Source organism: Mustela erminea, chromosome 5 (assembly GCF_009829155.1).
Source record: "Mustela erminea isolate mMusErm1 chromosome 5, mMusErm1.Pri, whole genome shotgun sequence".
Classification (NCBI taxonomy): Eukaryota; Metazoa; Chordata; class Mammalia; order Carnivora; family Mustelidae; genus Mustela; species Mustela erminea.
The window spans coordinates 44,052,283-44,065,934 of record NC_045618.1 but is presented as its reverse complement, the minus strand read 5'-3'; the positions used below and the strand labels follow the sequence as shown (position 1 = coordinate 44,065,934).

At 39.6% G+C, this 13,652-nt stretch overlaps 1 protein-coding gene across 7 annotated transcripts in view; it reads right to left on the bottom strand.

The window, feature by feature from the left end:
* TLN2 (talin 2) overlaps positions 1–13,652 on the bottom strand; it is a 421,428-nt gene that overhangs the window by 156,284 nt on the left and 251,492 nt on the right. For all 7 annotated transcript variants that reach the window (XM_032342750.1, XM_032342743.1, XM_032342747.1 and 4 more), the window contains one exon: positions 538–693. In XM_032342750.1, the coding sequence (XP_032198641.1) occupies positions 538–693 (156 nt within the window). The remainder of the gene's footprint in view (positions 1–537; positions 694–13,652) is intronic.

Here is a 13,652-nt window from a genome sequence, read left to right as displayed (position 1 = left end):
GGGCTACATTCTCCCCACTTTCCATATACTTCACACTGAGAATTTTATCATCATCTTGTTTGATCTTAGCACCTCTGCGAAATAGGTATTGTGATTCCCATGTTAAAGCTAATGACATTAAGGCTCACAGGGGAGAGAGAACTCTCTCAGAAATGGGAGATGATGAGCTGGTTTTGAACAGTACCCCAAAGTCTATGCCATTTCCTCTGTACAGTATGCTGTTTCTAGGCAGGCCGGGAAAACACACTTCAGCAAGATTTTACAAAGCTTAGGAACTTCTAAAACAACTAGAGACGAAGAGGGATCCTTTGATCAGCCTCCGAGCATTAGCAAGTTTCCCTTGAGGGCATGCTAGGGACAGCATCAGGAACACAGAAGACTGGACCAGTCCCCACCCTCTGTGGACTATCTGTCCACTATCTGTCCCTCTGCACACTGCTCTCTAAGGCCAGGGAAACCCATAGCGCTTGTATGCTCTCTCCCACCCCACAGTATGGCCCAAAGGCTGTGTTGGTCCTCCCCATTGCCAGTCCGTACCAGGGTGAAGCTTTTGGGTGAGGCTGCCCAGCGCTTAACTGTGGTGAGTGGCCACTCCTGCAGTACTTCCTTGGTCTTCTCATCCACACGCATCACGGAGTCCTTGGTGATGCCCAGCAGGCGAGGCACCAGCTTGTTCTTGCCTTTCATCTTTTCCTGAAACAGGAAATACCAAGGGTTAGTGCTCTTCCTCTGAATACATTTGATTTTGCCAAGCCAAGAGAGATCTCATGATGTCTTACCTGAGGTCACCTACATTTACTATGTTTCAAAACAGGATTACAGGAAAACCAGGGTTTGGGTACTCGGCGAATGACTCACTAAACTAAAGACACGGAAACGAAAACAGGGGCATCAGAAGGTTGGAAGGATCCACAAGGCACCCTTCCTGAAAAGAGATGCCGTTTAGGAGGGCAGATTGCTCCAAAAATGGACTGTGATGGATCGAAGGGACAGCACTGAGAAGATATCCAGAGAAATAGAAGTATTAAGATGAATTCCAAATATTATCACTTGTAGTAGCCAACTCAGTGAATTACAAAAAAGGTTTAATGTGCAATTTAAATATGGCATATAAGCTATTTAAGCATTAACTAAAGCTCTGCCAAAGTAGAATCTTCTCATTAAAAGAGACACAGACCTTTTTTTATATCTCCCAAATATATTTTCATTTGAATTCTTTGTTTTGGTATCTGTATGTGTATCTACTGACTCTGAAAAAGACTTTTATGATTTGCTTTAATAATTTAATAGTAATCATGCTTATTAAAATAAATTAAAATTAAAAAATTAAAGTAATGCCTATTAAAATAAAATAAAATCCTGCCTATTAAAATAAAATAGTAATCATGCCTATTAAAATAAAGTAATCATGCCAAAACAAATTTAAGAGAGATCAGTAATTTAGAAAGAATATATAGGTGGGTATTTTTGTGATTCCTGGGAGGGAAATGACTTCTAAGCACAAACAATAAAATAAAATTCATATAGAGAAAGATCAACATCTTTAACTACAAATACACAGACTTTGATACATCTAAAAAGCAGAGAGAAAATAGGAGATGAAGAAAGAAATCTCGCTGTAAACAAAATTGAAAAGCAAACGACTAACATAATACAATAAAAAAAGCAAATGACTAGGGATAGATAGTTACAACAATTACAATAGTGAATATACTGCATATGTGAAAGTTTATCATAGACCGACAAAAATGACTGGCAAAGAATATAAATAGAAAATGTGTTTGGGGCGCCTGGGTGGCTCAGTGAGTTCAAGCCTCTGCCTTTGGCTCGGGTCATGGTCTCAGTGTCCTGGGATCGGGCCCCACGTCGGGCTCTCTGCTCAGCGGGGAGCCTGCTTCCTCCTCTCTCTGCCTGCCTCTCTGCCTACTTGTGATCTCTCTCTGTCAAAATAAATAAATAAAATCTAAAAAAAAAAAAAGAAGAAAATCTGTTTAAAATAATGAAGTACACTTTCATTGGACGGGGGGCAAGAGAAGATGGCAGCAGAGTAGGAGGACCCTAGGCTTGCCTCATCCCACAAATACAAGTAGGTAACTATCAGATCATCATAAATACACCCAAAATTGACCTGAAGACTGGCAGAACAAACTCCACATGCAAAAGTAGAGAAGAGGCCACAAAAGAAGGTAGGAAGTGTGGAGATGCAGCTTGGAAGAGAAAGAGATCATGTTCGTTGTGCCGGAAAGGAGGGGTGATGGTAGAGAAGAGTGAGACAGACTAGCACAGAGGAGACCACATAGGAATAAGAATCCCCATAGCAACTGACTTGGAAAGAGCAAGGGGCCAAATTTCCCGAGTTTTGCAACTAGTGCAGCTTAAAGCCTAGAGCTTTAAAGATCGATGGGAGTGGATGGAAGAGTCTCAAGGGCACTGGGCTGATCTTGGGAGAGAAGGCATGGCAAAAAGCCCAGGGACATACAGCATGGGAATAGCTGCGGTACACAGTGAGGAAGTTAGTTGCTCATTTCAGAGCACACCCCAGAGACACCCCTAGGGGAACAAAAGAATTGTCTGATACCATTTCCCATGCCACTCAGCATAAGCACAGTGTCACCTGTGGGAACCGAATGCAGCATCAACACTTGCTACCTAACTTGCTTACAGCAAGCCCAGCTCCCTCCCTCCACACACCCCACATATTGGTGGAACTACCCTTCCCAGAGTAGTTCCTTGCTTCTTGCTTCAGACCCAGCACAGTAGGTCCCTTGCCCCAGAAAGACAGATGCAAACATTTGTCCACACCATGTCTCCTGCCCTGGGAGTTCTGCGGGGCCCTGGTTTTTGTGGTGGTGATGACAGGTGTCATTTAACAAGCAGATCAGAGGGTGCCCGGGTGGCTCAGTTGGTTAAGCCACTGCCTTCAGCTCAGGTCATGTTCCCGGATTCCCGGGATCAAGTCCCGCATGGGGCTCCCAGCTCTGGTAAGTCTGCTTCTCCCTCTGACCTTCTCCTCCCTCATGCTCTCTCTCGCTCTCCCTCAAATGGATAAATATAATCTTAAAAAACAAACAAACAAAAAAAAACAAGCAGATCAGAGCACACCTAGTTAAAATATGCCACAATCACTCGAAGGACCAAACATCACTCACAACAGGCAAAGAGAGCCTTGGCAGACAACTGGCCTGTAGTACAAAGTGGCCAGAACACAACGGCACAGTGCACATATTTGGAGATACTCTTGGAAGCACCAGGCCCTGGGAAACAGAGGACACTATAATGCAGAGCATTACAGGACCTCTTCTTCATAAAGCCATTACCCTCAAGAACAGGAGATATAATTGACATTCCTAACAAGCAGAAATAGACACAGAGACAGATAAAATGAGAAGATAGAATAATTCATCCCAAATGCAAGAATAGGAAACGGCCATAGCCAGAGATCTAAAGAAAACAGGTAAAAATAATATGCCTGATAGAGAATTTAAAGCAATGAGCATAAGGATACTCAGTGGACATGAGAGAAGAGTGGACAGTATCAGTGAGACCATCGACACAGAGATGAGGAGTAATATAGCAGATATGAAAGGCTCAATAAACAAAATGAGAAATAAGCTTGACAGAATGAACAGAAGGCTGGACCTAGAAAACAGAGTAATGGAAAGTGATCAAACTGAACAACAGAGAAAAAAAAGAATTATGCAAAATGAGAACAGACTGAGAGAACTCAGTGACTCCATCAAACATAATAACATTCACATTATAGGGATCCCAGAAAAAGAGAAAAAAGGGCAGAGAATTTATCTGAAGGAATAATAGCTGAAAACTTCCCTACTCTGAGGGAAGGAAACAGATTCACAGATCCAGGAGGAACAGAGGATCCTCAACAAAATCAACAAAAGTAGATCTACACCAAGACATATTATAATTAAAATGGCAAAATACAGTGAATAAGAAAGACTATTAAAAGCAGCAATACCAAAGAAGACAGTTACATACAAAGGAAACCCACAGATTTTTCAGCAGAAACTTTCCAAGCCAGAAAGGAGTGACATAGTATCTTCAATGTGCTGAATGGGGAAAACCTATAGCCCGGAATGCTCTATCCAATAAGACTACCATTCAGAATAGAAGGAAAATACTTTCCCAGGCCAACAAAGAATAAAGGAGTTCATGATCACTAAACTAGCCCTGCAACAGATATTAAAAAGGATTCTCTGAGTGGAAATGAAAGACCAAAAATGACAGTATAAATGTAGGAAACACAAAAAATCAGTCAAGGAGCTTAAAAAATAAAAGTATGTAAAATAGGACACCATATTTTACATGGGAAGGAGAAGAATTAAGAATGGGTTCAAACTTAAATGACCATGAACTTAATATAGACTGCTATATCCAGAAGTGGTTATATACAAACCTAATGGCAACACAAATCAAAACCACTAATAAATATGCTAAGAATAAAGAGAAAGAAATCCAAATGTATCACCAGAGAAAAGAAAACCAGCAAAGCATTAAAGAAAGACAAGAAAGGATCAGAGAAAATCTTCAAAAATAACAAACAAACAAACAAAATGACAAAATGGCAATAAATACATATCTGGTTAAGAATTACCTTGATTGTAAAGGAACTAAATGCTCCAATCAAAAGACACAGTGTGAAAGAATGGATTAAAAAAACCAAGACCCATTTATATGCTGCCTACAAGGGACTCATTTTAGACCTAAAGACACTTGCAAAATGAAAAAGAGGAGATTAAGAAACATTTACCATGCACATGGATGTCAAAACAAAGCAAGAATACCAATACTTATATCAGACAAAGCAGAATTTAAAACAAAGGCTGAAATAAGAGACAAAGAAGGAGACTACATAGTAATATAGGGAACAGTCCAACAAGAAGATCTAATAATTATAAATATTTATGCACCCAACACAGGAATATCCAAATACATAAGGCATTAATAACAAACATAAAGGAACTAACTGATAATAATACAATAATAGGAGGGGATTTTAACACCCCACTTACATCAATGGACAGATCACCTAAATAGAAAATCAACAAGGAAACAATGGCTTTGAATGACATACTGGACCAGATGGATTTAACAGATATTCATAATATCCCACCCTAAAACAGCATAATACACATTCTTTTCAAAGGCACATGGAACATTCTCCAGAATAGGTCACATATTTGGCCACAAAACAAGCCTCAACAAGTTCAAGATGATCAAAGTCACACCATGCATCTTTTCTGACCACAATGCTGTGAAACTTAAAGTCAACCACAAGGAGAACTCTGGGAAGACCACAAATACATGGAGGTTAAAGAACATACTAGTAAACAATGAACACATCAGCCAGGACATTAAAGAAGAAATAAAAATGTACATGGAAGCCAATGAAAATGAAAATGTAATGGTTCAAAATCCTTGGTATGCAGGAAAAGTGGCTCTAAGAGGGAAGTGTAGAACAACATAGGTGTACCTTAAAAAGCAAAAAAAGTCTCAAACAACCTAACCCTTACACCTTAAGGAGCTAAAAAAGGAAAACAAACAAAACGTAAAACCAGCAGAAGGAAGGAAATAATAAAGATTAAGCCAGAAATAAAGGATATAGAAGCAAAAACAGAACAAATCAATAAAACCAGGAGCTGGTTCTTTGAAAAAAAATATTAATAAAATTGAAAACTGCTAGTGAGATTCATCAAGAAAAATGGAGAAAGGACTCAAATAAATAAAATCACAAATGAGAAAGGAGAAGTAACAACAAATGTCACAGAAATATGAACAATTGTAGAAGAATATTATGAGGGATGCCTGGGTGGCTCAGTCAGTTAAGCATCCAATTTGGTCTCAAGTCCATGATCTCAGGGTCTGGCATGGAGCCCCAAGTCAGGCTCTGCACTCATTGTCCCTCTGTCCCATCTCTCTCTCAAATAATAAAATCTTTAAAAAATAAGAAAGAATATTATGAAAAACTGTGTCAATAAATTGGACAATCTAGAAGGAATGGATAAATTCCTAGAAACCAAAACTACAAAAACCAAAACAGGAAGAAACAGAAAATTTACACAGACCCATATTTAGCAAAGAAATTGAATCAGTAATCAAAAAACTCCCAACAAATGCAAGTCTAGGACCAGATGGCTTCACAAGCGAATCCTACCAAACATTTAAAGAAAGTAACACCTATACTTCTCAAATTACTCAAAAAACCAAACCAAAACAAACAAACAAAAAACAGAAAAGGAAGGAAATCTTCAAAATCCATTCTATGAGGCCAGCATTACCTGATACCAAAACCAGATAAAGACACCACAAAAAAGGACAACTACAGGTCAGTATCTCTGATGAACACTGATGCAAAAATCCTCAACAAAATATTAGCAAACCAAAACCAACAATACATTACAAAAATTCCCTGTAATCAAGTGGATTTATTCCTGGGCTGCAAGGGTGGTTCAGTAATTGCAAATCAATCAACATGATACATCACATCAATAAAGAAAGGGTAAGAAGCACATGATCCTTTCAATAGATGCAGAAAAAGCATGTGATAAAATACAAAATCCATTCATGATAAAAAAAAAAACCCAAAAAACAAGTTTAGCGGAAACATACCTCAACAAAATGAACGCCATATATGAAAAACCCACAGCTAATAACATCTTCAATGGGGAAAAAATAAAAGACTTTCCCCTAGGGTCAGGAATAAGATAAGAATGTCTACCCTCATCAATTTTGTTCAAAATGTAGTGGAAGTCTGAGCCACAATCAGACAACAAAAAGAAATAAAAGGCTCCTAAACTGGTAAGGAAGAAGAACTTTCACTATTTGCAGATGGCATGATACTCTACATAAAAAACCTGAAAGACTACCAAAAAACTAGTAGACTGATAAATTCATTAAAGTTGTAGGATACAAAATCAATGTAGAGAAATTCACTGCATTTTTCTATGCCAATAATAAAACAGTGCAAAGAGAAATTAAGAAAACAATCTCATTTACAGTTGCACCAAAAATAATAAAATACCAAATAATAAACCTAACCAAAGAAGTTAAAGACCTAAAATGAAGATACAAAGAAATGGAAAGATATTCCATGCTCATGGCTTGGAAGAAAAGATATTGTTAAAATGTTTCTACTCCCCAAAGCTATCTATACATTTAATGCAATCCCTATAAAAATACCAACAGCATTTTTTTAAGAGCTAGGACAAACAATCCCAAAATTTGTATGGAACCACAAAAGACCCCCAAATACCCAAAGCAAAGCAAAGCAAAGCTGGAAGAATCACAATTCTGAACTTCAGGTTTTATTACAAGGCTGTAGTAACTAAAACAGTATGGTACTGGCATTAAAAACAAACACACAGATCAGTGGAATAGAATAGAAAATCCAGAAATAAACCCACAATTATATGGTCAATTAATCTTCGACAAAGCAGGAAAGAATAGCCAATGGGAAAAAGTCTCTTCAATAAATGGTGTTGGGAAAACAGGGCAACAACATGCCAAAGAATGAAACTAGATCACTTTCTTACACCATACACAAAAATTAATTCACAGTGGATTAAAGACCTAAATGCGAGACCTGAAACCACAAATATTCTAGAAGACAGCACAGGCAATAATTTCTCTGACATTGGCCATAGTAACTTTTTTCTAGATATGTCCCCTGAGGCAAGGGAAACAAAAACAACTATAAACTACTGGGACTATAGCAAAATAAAAAGCTTCTGCACAGCAAAGGAAACAATCAACAAAACGAAAAGATAATCCATGGAATGGGAGAAAATATTTGCCAATGACATATCTGATAAAGGGTTAGTATCCAAAATATAGAAATAATTTATAAAACTCAAAAATCCCCCCAAATAATCCAGTTATAAATGGGCAGAAGACATAAATAGACAATTCTCCAAAGAAGACATACAAATGGCCAACAGACACTTGAAAAGATGCTCATCATCCCTGATTATCAGGAAAAAGCAAATAAAAAACTATAATGAAGTATCACCTCCCACCAGTCAGAATGGTTAAAATAAAAAATACAAGACACACAAGTGCTGGCAAGGATGTAGAGAAAAAAATAACAGTGTTGGTGGGAATGCAAATTGGTACAGCCACTGTGGAAAACAGTATGGAGATTCCTCAAAAATTTAAAAAGAGAACTACCCTAAGATCCAGCAATTGTACCACTGGGTATTTGTCCAAAGAATACAAAAACACTAATTCAAAGGGATACATATACACTTATGTTTATACCGGTATTATTTCCAAAGCCTAGATAAGACAACAGCCCAAGTGTCCATCTGCTGATGAATGGATAAAGAAGATGTCATGTATGTGTGTATACACACAAACACTGACACATACTGGAATATTATTCAGCTATAAAAAGCAACAAAATCTTACTATTTGCTACGACAAGGATGGAACTAGAGAATATTACGCTAAATGATTTCACTCCTATGTGGAATTTTAAGAAACAAATGAGCAAGGGGGAAAAAAGAGAAGAACCAAGCAAAAGACTCAAGTATAGGGAACAAATTGATGGTTACCAGAGGGAAGCTGGGTGGGAGGACAGGTGCAGTAGGTGATGAGGATGAAGGAATGCACTTACTGCGAATAACACCGGGTGATTAAATAAAAACTTAAGAAAAAAAAACAAGAAGGAGAAAAAAACCAAGTAAGAAACAAGCAATTAGATAAAGTTTTCACTTGCTAAAATGGAGGGTTGTTTTTTTTTAATTAATACTCAGAAGTGAAGAAGGTATGAAAGAGAATCACTATAGATGGGAACTCAATGTGGCAAAACCTTTATGGAAGAAAATGCATCAATACTGGTCCAAAGCTATAAAAATATTCCCCCTTTTGGGTGCCTGGGTGGCTCAGTCAGTTAGGTATCTGCCTTTGGCTCGGGTAGTGATCTCAGGGTCCTAGGATGGAGTTCCACGTCAGGCTCTCCACTCAGCAGGGAGTCTGCTTCTCCCTCTCACTCTCCCTCTGTGCTCTTCCTCTCTCTCAAATAAGTAAATAAAATCTTAAAAAAAAAAAAAATGTTCCCCCTCTTGACACAGATTGTTTTTAGAGAGTTATTCAAATGGGCATTAAGGAGGGCACATGAAGTGATGAGCATTGGGTGTTTATATGCAACTGATGAATTATTAAACACTACACCTGAAACTAATGATGTGCTATGTGTTGGCTAACTGAATTTTAATAAAACAATTTACTCAAAAAGAAGTTCTCAATGTGAGATTATGTGTAACTACAGTTATCATAGTGAAAAACTGGAAACAACCAAAATTTTCAACCACAGGGGAGCTCTTATTTAGGGTATACCCATATAACAGATGATTCTAGAACCATTAAAAACCATATGATTGGAAAACAATTGAATTCAAGGCAACAGATTTGCAATATAACATAAAATAAAAATAAAAACTATTTGTATAGCTTAACCCTACATGAAATAAAATTTTAAAAATGAAATTTTTAAATAAAATTCAAAACAAGATCTTCAGAAATAAAAATTTCATTACATGATAAAATGGTGACAATGATCACCTCAAGTGGTTTGTATTATTTTCTTGTGGTTTTCCTTATTCACCAGACTTTACTTAAAAAATCTATTTCTGGGGGTGCCTGGGTGGCTCAATGGGTTAAGGCCTCTGCCTTCGGTTCAGATCATGATCCCAGGCTCTGTGCTCAGCGGGGAGCCTGCTTCCCTCTCTCTCTGTCTCTGCCTGCCTCTCTTCCTACTTGTGATCTCCGTCTGTCAAATAAATAAATAAATAAATAAATAAATAAATAAATAAATAAACAAAACAAAACAAAACAAAAAATCTATTTCAGGGGCGCCTGGGTGGCTCAGTTAAAGCATTCAACTCCTCATTTCAACTCCGGTCATGATCTCCGGTCATGATCTCCGCGTTGTGAGATTGAGTCCTATGTCAGGCTCCGTGCTGGGTATGGAACCTGCTTAAGATTCTCTCTTTCCCTCTCACTCTGCTCCTCTCCCCTTTTCTCTTTCTCTCCCTTTTCTTAAAAAAAAAAAAAAAAAAAAAAAACTATTTCTAATGTTATCAGGGAAAAAAAAGAACTTCCCAAATATTTGCTGAAACCCAGCAATGCCTAAATTACCATTCTCAGAGGACGATACATACAAATTAGCAAACACAAATCATGTATGTATACGTAGGGATAGGCAATTTTAAAATAATGCAAATGTGCTAGGTATTTAATAAATATTATCTAGTAAGTTTCAGAGCATCCCTCAAATGTTGGTATCATCATCCCCATTTTGCAAATGAAGAGACCAGCAACTCATCCAAGGCAAACAGTAGTGAGTGGTAAAGCCACGACTGGAACACAAATTCGAGCAACTCAAAAACGCCTCTGACTTCAAAAGCAGACTGTCTACCACCGTGTATTCTTCTCTGGTGAAAGCAATCAGAGAAGACAAAAATCTCTGGGAGCTCCCATGGGCAGTTCATAAGTCATTCAACGGTCAAGGTCAGGGCACATCTCCAGCTTCCTCCCAGGAGGAGGAGAGAACAGGATCGGAAATCTGTGTGGGTGTCTGACAAAGGGAATACGGCAGTGGAAGAACCTCCCAGTCCTTAAAAAAACCACTGGGAAGCGTCAGATTCTTTGTAAAGAGAGGCCGGTTCTGCAAGAGGTGAAAGCAATGTAATCAAGGTGGACAATGACGGCTAGTCTACCTTGCCTTCAGAAGCCACACAGAGACTGAGGCGAAGAGGTTCTAGGCAGTTAGCCACACAGCGCTGGCACGAGCCCAGCTGCTGGGACCCCGAAGGGGATCTGAAATAAAATAAGGTTTGCAGCTGTTGCCTTCAGCCTTTTCCATCTGCACCTCCCGATGGGCGGGGAGCTTTGGGGTGCGGGAACACAGAACTGTGATGGATTGCCCTGGCTCGTGTCGAGCTCATTCTGGACAGAAGAGGGAGTCACGGGGAACACGCTAACAACATACAGTGAGCATTCCATCAGAAGAGCAGGATTAGGCAGAGGAGGACAGAAGAAATGCAGAATATGCTGCAACCCAGCAAGGGAGACCACGGTCAAGGGATCAAATGATTTCAGGGCCTACCCACAAAATGCAGAGCAGCTGGGGAAAGTCAGAAGAGTGAAAGGCTCAGCTCGGGGTGAGCCACACTGGTTCTTCCCCCAAGACCTGCCTTAGGCCCACAGTGGGAGAGCCTGCATGCGTGGAGAAGTTTCCTTTTTCTCCCCATATCCCACGCAGCTCAGTCCACCCTACACCCAGCCTTGCCAACTTCAGCTACAGAGACCAGCGTCCTTTTCTCTCCAGCTAAGCAAGCAGCCTAGGCAGGCCCCGCAAAGTCCTGTCTCTCAAGCACAGACACACACAGAGGCTGTAGCTGCTGCCATGCTGCAGAAATTTCTTTCCAGGTGGTCCTCATTAGGTTGGTTTTGTTTGGAAGATGTCTTGAGCTTGCATAACTTAGAGGCCTGAGAAGGAATGCATTCTACCGAGAGAAGGCCTGCTTCATTAACAAGCCCCGCCCCTTCTCTTTCAAGCACATCTCAGCCATCACTGTGGCTTCAAGCCAAGACCCACTCTTGACTCCAAGAAGCAAACTGAGGGCTTGCAAAAGGGGAGTGGGGCGGGGGGGTGGTCAGGGGATGGGGTAGCCACGTGATGGGCACTGAGGAGGGAACGCGACATGATGAGCACTGGGTATTGTACGCAACTAATGAATCACTGAATACCACATGATGTACTATATGCTGGCTAACTGAATTTAAATAAATAAATGTAAAAATGAAAAAAATTTTAAATAAATAAATGTAAAAATATAGGGTGTACTATATGTTGGCTAATTGAATTTAAAGAAATATAAAAAACAAACAAACAAAAAAAACCCCCAAACTGGCGGCTGGCTGGGGTCAAGCCTGCTTGCTTTCCAGCTCTTCTCCCATGCGGGGAGACTGGCAGATTCTTAGGTCACCTGTGTCTTACATGGGAGATTGAGAATTGAGTGAAGGGATGCAGGTGGGTTGCACTCTTGCATGCTCTGGCTCGAGGCCCCTAACTTTGACGTGGCCTAAGCCTGTGATCCAGCTGTGCTTGCTGGAATTCTACCTTGGCTTGGTGTCAAAGTGTGGGCTTGCTTACTCTGCTGTGTGATCAGTACACTTATTTCTCTTAGGGGCACAGCAGAAAGGGATGGCTGGTTAAGAGCAAAATGGTGTTAGGGGCACCTGGCTGGCTCAGTCGGAGGAGCACGTGGCTCTTGATCTCGGGGTAGTGGATTCAAGCTCCACACCGGGTGGAGAGGTCCTTTAAATAAATAAAACTTAAAAAAAAAAAAAAAAAAAGAACGAAACGTTGTTAAAGATCCTGTTCATTAGCCATTTTTCTCTAAAACTGGTCATCTATTCAACTTAGAGTTCTGAGAGGTTCCAAATGCCCTCTGTAATGCTTCTGTAGTTAAGGGGAGAAAAGGGTCAGCTCACCAGGTATCTTACATCTCAGAGCTCTGGCTGTGGCTACAGGGAAAGTTAAGAAAACAAATTTATAAATGAGGAAGAAGGGTTACAAAAGAATTTCCTGGCGTGAACAAGATCCTTTCCAGGCCATGGGAAATGGCTTACCATTGCTTATGGGGTTTTGGTTAGGGTATCAAGGCAAAATGCAAAAGAGGAAGACTGTAGACATTTACAGCTTCCATTCATTAGGCTCTTACATGCCACAGTCCACCTTTCTCTATGATCTTATTTAAACCTCAAAAAAAAGGCACAATTTTATAGGTGAGCAAACATGCATAGACAAAAGGTAAAGTAACTTATCTAAGGTAAAACTAAGTGGCAAAGCCAAAATCCAAATCTAGGTGTTTCTTTTTAAAGCTTATGTTCTTAGGCATTGGGATTACTGCCACATAAAGCCATTCCCTGTGGATTCATTAAATGGCTTATAGACATTCTCTATATTAGAATCAGCAAACTAAAGCCAGTGCTAACCCCAGCTTTTTGCCTGCTTTTTTGTGGCCTGACAGCTAAGAGTGAATTTTTCATTTTTAAGTGGTTGGGGGAAAAAAACCCCAAAACCCACAAGAGGATTAATATTATGTGACATGTGAAAATTATATGGAATTGAAATTTCAGAGCCTATCAATAAAGCTTTATAGGAACCTAACCATGCTCGTTCATTTACGTATTGCCTATGGTTGCTTTTAGGCCACATGGGCAGAGATGAACAGTATGGCCTGTAAAGCCCAAGATACCATTTGATCTTTTACTAGAGTTTACTAGAGTACTAGAGTTTGCCAACTCTTGCACTACGCCATGGGTTCTAAAAGGCAATTACAGGTTGAAAGACTCAGGAGCCGGGGATTAAGGAGATGTGAGAAGGGTTAAGAGATAATCCAAAAGTTATCAAATAGCCTTATTTTTCAGGTACTACATTTTTTCTTTAAGATTTTATTTGTTTATTTGAGAGAGAGAGGGAGAGAGAGCACAAGCAGGGAAGAGAGCAAGAAGCAGTTTTCCTATGAGAGGGAGGCTCAATCCCAGGACCCTAAGATCATGACCTGAGCCAAAGGCAGACCCTTAACTGACTGAGCCACCCAGTCACCCCTCACCAGGGTCCACAT